Below are 8,191 nucleotides of genomic sequence, written 5' to 3' on the forward strand. Positions count from 1 at the left end.
CCCTTTGGGTCCCTGTTCCAACCGTGCCCTGCTCCCAAGAGCCACCCGCCAGCAGGCCTGCGTCACTGCCGCACTCCGCACCATCCATCTCTGTCCCCCCACTGGAGGCCTTTAGCCTGAGTGCTGCCCTGGGCTTCCTAGTCTGGCCCAGAGCCAGTCTGGCCTGTGACGTGATCAGGTCGCCAGGGCCAGCAGACCCGGTGAGATAAAAGGAAGGGGCTGAGGGGGCGGGGGGCAGCAGGATGGCGCTGTGGACAAAGGCCAGAGCGTGGATGGTAGGGCCCTGGCTGTCCCTGCGTGGGGCACGCCTACTGGGCACCAGAGCCGCTGCAGCCGCCAAGGCGGTGCTGCCCTTCGAATCCATGCCCCGGTGTCCTGGCAACAAGTGGATGCGGATGCTGCAGATCTGGAAGGAGCAGGGCTCTGAGAACATGCACCTGGACATGCATCAGACCTTCCAGGAGCTGGGGCCCATTTTCAGGTAAAGCTGTGCCCACTCACGTCAGTGAGAACACCCTCACGTTCTGTCCCCCCTGGTGGCTGAGTCCCACTGGGCCAGGGCTGTGCCACATCCCACCGCCCACATCCCGGCGGGGGCACCCGGGACGTGGGGAAGGGGCAGGGGAGGGCTCCTTGGGGCAGGTGTGTGCCTCAGCTGCCGCAGACGGGGGGCCCCTGGTGAGCAGGAGCCCTGGGCGGTTCGCTGCTGGGAGCACAGAACGCAGACCCCAGAGGACTGCGGGAGGGCCCGCTGGCTCTGAGCCAGCGCCTGGCTCTGTGCAGCGGGGCCCAGGGCAGGACATGGCCCCCCAGCAGGTCGCGGAGCTCTGCCCCACAGGTACGACGTGGGAGGGAGACACATGGTGTTCGTGATGCTGCCCGAGGACGTGGAGAGGCTGCAGCAGGCGGACAGCCGTCACCCCCAGCGGATGCTCCTGGAGCCCTGGCTGGCCTACCGACAGGCTCGCGGGCACAAGTGTGGCGTGTTCTTGCTGTGAGGGCCGGTGGGAGTGCGGAGGGAGGGGCTGGGCGGCCTGCGTGCAGAGAGCACGTGGGACGGGGAAGACCTCAAAGCGAGCCTGCCCGGGGCCCACCTGGGTGGGTGGGGAGAGGGTGCCCACCGGCTCCGGATCGGGCCCGTGCCTGGGCAACCTGTGTGCCCTGGAGCTGGGTAAGGGGACCCTTACCTGGGGGGGACCCTTACCTGGGGACCCTCCCTGCACGGCCAGAAGAGGGAGGGTGGCGCCTGCAGAGGCTCGGAGGGGCCTGCTGGTGGGGTGCACGTCTCCCCTCCTCCAGCCCCCAGGTCCTGCCAGCAGACCCCGACGGGCACTGGGCCCTGTGTGGGTAATATCAGGAGAGGCACGATTGGATTCTGCCACGAGGGGCAGCGGCTGTGAGGGGAGGGTAGCCGGCAGGCAGCATGGCAGAGGCCTTGCCCACTCTGGAGCGATGAGAGCCAGCTGGGCCCGCTCCCAGGGGCTCGGCCTCCTTCCTCACAGAAGAAGCCTCCAGGCCTGGAGGGGGCCCGGAGGGGAGGTGCGTGTTGCAGGCCTGCCATTCTGCAGACACCCCGGCAGCAGGCTCAGCCACAGGCCCCCGTCTCAACCTGGATGAAGTACACAACGCTGCCCCAAGGAAAGAGCTGCCGCCATGGTCCCAACGGGGTCCGCCTGCCCCTGAGGACCAGCAGGCGGCACCTTTTCTGGCCCGTTTCATCCTGGAGAGAGGAAGGTGGGGTGCAGGACGGGGCCACTGCTGACTGACACCCTGACGCTCCACTCCCTGCTCTACAGCAATGGGCCCCAGTGGCGTTTGGACCGACTGCGGCTGAACCCAGATGTGCTCTCGCTGCCAGCCCTGCAGAAGTACACGCCCTTGGTGGATGGTGTGGCCAGGGACTTCTCCCAGACCCTGAAGGCGCGGGTGCTGCAGAATGCTCGGGGGAGTCTGACCTTGGACATCGCGCCCAGCGTCTTTCGCTACACCATCGAAGGTGTGGGCTGGCGAGGCGGGCACACCTCAGGGTGGGGGCAGCTGGCCCTGAGGCCTGGGCTACCCGGGGCTCAGGAACCCCTCCTCCCACAGCCAGCACCTTAGTCCTTTATGGAGAGCGGCTTGGCCTTTTGACCCAGCAGCCAAACCCTGACAGCCTGAACTTTATCCACGCGCTGGAGGCCATGTTCAGGTCCACCGTGCAGCTCATGTTTGTGCCCAGGCGCCTGTCACGGTGGACGAGCACCAACATGTGGAGGGAGCACTTCGAGGCCTGGGACTACATCTTCCAGTATGGTGAGGGCTGGAGACCGGGCAGTGCGGTGACTGGGGGCCCCGGGTGTCCCCACTCACCACAGTTGGGGAAGGACTGAAGTCCCGGGAGGGGCTTGTGGCTTCGTCATGGTCCCAGATACCATCGGCAATGATGCTGGCCTGGGCAGGCCTGAGAACTGGGGGCAGGATGTGGAGACTTGGGGGCATGGAGGGTAAAGGGCAGGAGGATGACAAAGAACAGTGCTTCCCAGCGCCAGACCCAGGGCTTCTGTCGCTGTGCATCCTGCAGCCAACAGAGCCATCCAGAGAATCTATCAGGAGCTGGCCCTCGGCCACCCGTGGCACTACAGCGGCATTGTAGCAGAGCTGCTGATGCGAGCAGACATGACCCTGGATACCATCAAGGCCAACACGATTGACCTCACTGCTGGGAGTGTGGACACGGTCAGGCCAGCACCCAGCCCTTCCCATAGAGCAGGGAGCTCTCCTGCCTCCAGGTAGCCTCCTCCCACGGCAAATGTCTCCTCCATGCCCCTTCCCAATCTATGCCTCCAGCTTCCCAAAGGAAAGGCATCTGTGGTGACCCAGGGAAACCAGGCTCCAGACAGAGTGTAGAGCGGCCGGAGGCCTGGGTACCTGCAGCATCAGAGGTCCCTGGGGTCCGGCTGCAGGGTCACATTAGAGACCTTTTCCAGGGACAGAGACGATCGTTTGGAGGTGACAGGCTAATGGGAAGGGCAGCAAGGGGCTCCAGCGTGTGGGAGAGAGAGCAGGTGGCAGGGAAGCCAGCCCAGGGAGCGGGCCGGGCCCAGGGTGTGCAGTGCAGCCAAAGCATCGTGCGTCTAGACCGAGCCTCCCTCTGCCAGTGTCTCTGGGGGCCAGGCACCCAGGCCCTGAGCAGAGACGCGGGCTCATGGTGGAGACACTCCCTGAGCCGGGGCTGTGATGCAGTCATAAAGTGAGAGAGGGTGAGCCAGGCATGTGCCTGCTCTAGGAAGACTTCCTGGAGAAGGAGGGCTTTCACTGGGATTGCAGGGACCACACAGAAGAGGAGGCCTGGAGGGCAGCAGGCCAAGTCCCGCAAGAGCGGACAGTGAGGAAAGGCCATGAGGCTGAGTGGAGGGAAACAGGGCAAGTGGGCAGAGGAGGGCAGACAGGGTCAGAGCCTCTGTCAAGGAGGGCCTTGCACACCCAGCCTGTATCCCAGGCTAGAGGAAGCCAGTGTGGGGAGTGTCTCGCTCAGCCAACCGGTCCCTCATGAGCCACAGGGCAGAGTGCAGCACGGACTACAGTTCAGGAAGCCGTGGGGAGGCCGGATCTGCACAGCAGGGGATGCCAGGAGTAGGTTACTTTGGGGATGACGTTTAGGAGATACCGAACTGCTCAGGTCTCCAGCTGGATAGCGGGCACTGCTCTTTGCACATGGAAATGATCCAGGAGGAGGAAACGGTTGGGAGTCTGGGCTGCCGGTTCCTGCTGGGACGCTGTGAACGGACCTGACTGTGGATGCCCAGATGGACCTCAGCTCCTCAACTCTCCCCACTGAGTAGATGTCAAGAGTGAGCCCCTCCTGGACCCAGAGGAGGAAGAAAACCTCAGGTTCTGAGGTGGCTAGAGAAGGCCTGGGTCTCAGTGACGTTGGGGATGCCTCCCCTGAGGGATTCAGGGAAAGCTGATGAGGTGGTTTTAGAATCTCCAGGACTCGAGGCTCTGGGCTTTGTGGTCTCTGAGTGTGCAGGTCCCCTGCCCCAGGGGACCACCATCTTTCTGGGAGGGGCTTAGGAGTGGAGGGGCACAGCCTATGCCGAGGTCTGAGCCCCGGCCCTCTGTGCCCCCTGCAGACAGCCTTCCCCTTGCTGATGACTCTCTTTGAACTGGCTCGGAACCCGGAGGTGCAGCAGGCCCTGCGCCAGGAGAGCCTGGTGGCCGAGGCTCGGATCTCAGAAAATCCCCAGAGGGTCACCACGGAGCTGCCTTTGCTGCGGGCAGCCCTCAAGGAGACCTTGAGGTAGGCGAGGTGGACCTGGACTACCCAGTGGCCCTGGCCCCGTGACTGCAGAGCTCTCTTGCTGGGCCTGACAGCTCCTTTGCCCAGGGGTGCATCCCCCTGTACCTCCTCTTCTTCTCCCTGGAGGGAGGTTGGTGCTGCTTCCTCTGGGATCCCACCTCAGTGTCCCGGGGCACTCGTCAGTCGTGTCCTCACTGGCCTGAGGAGCTTTGGCTAACTTGAGAGATGCAAGGAAGGAGCGCCTCAGGATCTGGGCTTCCCTGTGCCAGGAGCGACCTGTGAGGGCCCCGGGGGGCTGCCCTCAGGCTGTGTGCACTGGGCTAGGAAGGCTGCAGAGAGTGTCCAGAGCCTGGTCACAGCTGAGGACCCTGCTGGATGCCTCTGTGCGCAGGCTCTACCCCGTGGGTATCACCTTGGAGCGGCAAGTGAGCTCGGACCTGGTGCTGCAGAACTACCACATCCCGGCCGGGGTAAGTGAGGCCCTGGAGCCCCGCCGACCTTCACCCAGGGGCCAGCTGACATCGGCCCTTTCCCACTGCCTACAGACGCTGGTGAAGGTCCTACTCTATTCCCTGGGTCGAAACCCTGCCGTGTTCGCCAGGCCCGAGAGCTATCACCCCCAGCGTTGGTTGGACTGCCGGGGCTCTGGAAGCAGGTTCCCACACCTGGCCTTTGGCTTTGGCATGCGCCAGTGCCTGGGGCGGCGAGTGGCTGAGGTGGAGATGCTGCTTCTGCTGCACCATGTGAGTGGGCCACGAGGGACATGGGTGGGCAGCCTGGCCGGGGACCCCTGGCTTTGTCCTGGGGTGCCCAGCCTCAGGGCCCTGGAAGGCAGGGCAGGCTGGGCCAGGTGGAACCCTGCCTCTGTCCTAGGTGCTGAAGAATTTCCTGGTGGAGACACTGGTGCAAGAGGACATAAAGATGGTCTACCGCTTCATACTGATGCCCTCTACCCTCCCCCTCTTCACCTTCCGGGCCATCCAGTAGTCGTGTCACCACACTGTCGGGCCACTCACGCTACAAGCCCCTTTGCTGGACCCCAGCCACCCCTCTTTTCTCCTGTGGGCCCTGCCTTTTGAGTCACAGCACCGTGCAGCCAGCACTGTGCACACGTGTAGCGGCACAGGCCCCGTGGGTCAGGCGTGCTGGCCTGCACAGCAAGGCCAGGGCGGAGCTGGGGGTGAACCTTGGTGGCAGGTCCTGGGCCCACGCCCAGTCCCGCCAGTGCCTTCTCCAGCAAGGGGTGCCGTCTGAGGGCCTTTGACCCCAGTCACCCCTGGGGCATAAGCCCCAGGCCGCTTGTGTGGCCACACCAGCGACGGGCCTCGGACCACACCCTCTGCCTGCCTGTCCAGCCTTTGTACCACCTGTGCTAAACTCTGCTCCCATGCAAGAGCTGACAACTTGGGCATGCCCTGTCCTGATGGTTGCCATTTCAAGTGCCGTCCCCTGGGCTTCCAGTGCTCTGGCATGGACTTGCCTTCAAGCTGGGTTGTTGTCTGTCTACCTAGCCTCTTGGGCTCACCCTGGCAGTGCCGATCCTCTGCAATTGTGGCTGAAGTGCCCAGCCCAGGCCTGGACAGGCAGGTCGGGAGTCAGGTTTCCTAGAAGAGACGCTGCCAAAAGCCAGCCTGGACAACAGGGCCAATGATACTCATTTGAGAGCAGGAGGGATGGTGAACCCCTCTGGCACGAGGCAGGCCGACCATAGAGAAGCCTCTAGAAGAAGGGTGTGGGGCCACCTCGAACTCCCTTCAGTAGAGACAGTCTGAAGTGCCCACTACCCTCTCACAGTGAACCACAGCAGAGGGACCACCCTGATTTCAAGGCTGGAAGAGGCTTTGAACCACTGAGAGCCAGCTGGGATCCCCTCGTTGGCAGGAACAAGCAGTCTGTCCCATCCCACCTAGAGCCAGGTGACACCCCAGGTAGAAAGTGGGCCCAGAGGCAGGATGAGGGGCTGTGGGGTCTCTCCACTCTCCCGCCCTCCCCACCCCAACTTCGTCTGCTGAGGAGCAGGCAGGCCGAGCAAGGCAGCAAGGTGGGAGAAGTAGTGTTTCTGGCTGCACCAGCCCTGCCCCTACTGAGGGGTGGGGGATCTCTCCACTCTCCCTGCCCCCAGTGAACCACCCCCCAGGGCATCTGTTCGGTGCCAAGATCCCTGGAGGAGGACAAGAGCTGCACACCTCGTCACCAATCCAGTCTATCCTCAGCGAAAGAGGCCTGCGGCAGACAATGTGATCTTCTCCCACCCCAGACAGGACTGTTGAAAGGGACCCAGAGATTCATGGAGGAGGGAGGAGGTTCCAGAGTCTGTAGTCACAGAGGCACAAGCTGGAGCCCTCGCCCAGCACACAGGCCCAGCCTTCATTCCCTCTGAGCCCTGAGTTCTTCTTATGGGAATTCTGTAGAATTACCATTTCGCCAGGTCCACTGAGGCACAGTGAGATGGGTTTTCGGGAAGTGCACAGTTTTCTGGCTCAGCTGGCACTCAGCCTGTGTGATCCTTTTCCAGTGCTCAGTGGCCCTGCTCTGCAATGGGTGGAGCAAGTGTGATGACAGGAATAGAATGAAAACCTAGTCCCCTTGTGAATTCATGTCATTCTGCCGAGCTTGGCGCACATGGATGCTTGATCTTCACGGCAGCCTTAAGAGGCACGTGCTACCCTCATTCCCATTTTGCAGGTGAGAAAACTGAGGCTTAGAGAATTCACTCATCTGGCAGAGTCTCATGGCGCTTCCATGGAAGGGGTACTGCTTGAAGCCATGAGGACCGTCCGATCTCTAAGGCCCTCATTAAGGAACCGTGGTTTGGTAGTGCTCATGAATGTTGTGGAGACAAACTCCAGCTAAGCATCTCTGTCTGCTTTCTAGATCCTCTCCTGGATTTCCCTGTTTCTCCAGATTTCCTCTTTCTAGTCTATGGAGGGGTCCCTTTTCTTTTATCCAGCTTGGAATTTCCCGTGTCTTCCAGTGTGAGGCTCCGTCCGGCTCTTTCTGACAACCTGCCTGGTTATTACTGCCTCAACAGCCTACTGTGTGATCCTCATGATTCCCACGCCTCTGCGTGTCTTTCACTGTAGCAGTGGTAGTGCCTTTAAGAAGCCCGATGCCAAGAACCGGAATGTCCTCTATGTTCCCTGTGCCGCCGAGGTCTGGTTTGAGGCTGTGTCATCTCTTGCACAGGGGCTGTCGCTTTCCTAGAACCACTCTGTGTTCATTGCTCAGCCCCGGGTCTCCTCTGGGGCGTGAGTAGTGTAAATCCTAGACCACGCTGAGGGCCTTGTCTCGGTTCTTGGGAGGGAACGGGGATTCGGGGGTTCATCCTCATTCCACCTTGGAAAGCTCAGCTCACTGCTCACCGCCTGACAGTGCTGAGGGCAGTTTGCAGTGTTAGTGTAGTGTTTTCAAGGTCTCGCCTCCACATGGGGCTCTGTGACAGCCTAGAGAGGAGGGAAAGGGGGGTGGGGTGGGAGGCGGGTCAAGAGGGAGGGAACCATGTGTATCTGTGGCTGATTCATGCTGAGGTCTGGCAGAAGCCAGCACAGCAATGGAAAGCAATTATCCTCCAATTAAAAATAAATACATTAAAAACTGCATGCAGCTGACAGGTATTTCAAGTTCAGCCTTCTTTTAAAAGCCTGCCTCTCCGCGGGGTTCCAGTTGCAATGTCTAATCTTACTTTTGTCCTGTGCTTCAAGCCTTTCCCTGGGAACTGGGGCCAGCAGACCATCAGGCTCAGTGGCTTGGACCCAAGCCTCCCCTGGAGGCGCTTCCGTGCTCCCTCCTCCCTGCTCCTGGTCCCGCGTTGCGTTGCTTCTGGGTCCTGAAGACATCCTGCCCTTTTACAAGCACAGAAATGCACTTTCTACGTGTTCTGGATTGTGTAGAGTTGCTGGGGTCGGGGGATTT

General features: G+C 61.5%; 1 protein-coding gene across 3 annotated transcripts; it reads left to right on the plus strand.

Annotated features, from left to right (window-relative positions):
* The first annotated feature begins 237 nt into the window (after positions 1–237).
* On the plus strand, positions 238–7,871 carry LOC122451091 (cytochrome P450 11B1, mitochondrial). Of its 3 annotated transcripts, none has more exons than XM_043483635.1 (9): positions 238–481; positions 839–994; positions 1,797–1,996; positions 2,089–2,292; positions 2,561–2,715; positions 4,113–4,279; positions 4,671–4,749; positions 4,825–5,022; positions 5,153–7,871. In XM_043483635.1, the coding sequence occupies exons 1-9, from the start codon at positions 243–245 to the stop codon at positions 5,264–5,266; spliced, it is 1,512 nt and encodes a 503-aa protein (XP_043339570.1). In that variant the 5' UTR covers positions 238–242; the 3' UTR covers positions 5,267–7,871. The 3 variants fall into 3 exon arrangements, with proteins under 3 accessions (XP_043339570.1, XP_043339572.1, XP_043339571.1); XM_043483636.1 differs by having other exon boundaries at positions 433–481; positions 817–994; positions 5,153–7,717; XM_043483637.1 differs by lacking the exon at positions 2,561–2,715 and having other exon boundaries at positions 243–481; positions 2,219–2,292; positions 5,153–7,717.
* The last annotated feature ends 320 nt before the right edge of the window (positions 7,872–8,191 follow it).

This window comes from Cervus canadensis, chromosome 12 (genome assembly GCF_019320065.1).
Source record: "Cervus canadensis isolate Bull #8, Minnesota chromosome 12, ASM1932006v1, whole genome shotgun sequence".
Lineage (NCBI taxonomy): Eukaryota > Metazoa > Chordata > Mammalia > Artiodactyla > Cervidae > Cervus > Cervus canadensis.

Coding starts and splice junctions, on each gene's coding strand:
- LOC122451091 (XM_043483635.1), top strand. CDS start 243: ATGGCGCTGTGGACAAAGGCCAGAGCGTGGATGGTAGGGCCCTGGCTG. Junction 482..838: donor GAGCTGGGGCCCATTTTCAG/GTAAAGCTGTGC, acceptor TCTGCCCCACAG/GTACGACGTGGGAGGGAGAC. Junction 4,280..4,670: donor GCCCTCAAGGAGACCTTGAG/GTAGGCGAGGTG, acceptor CTCTGTGCGCAG/GCTCTACCCCGTGGGTATCA.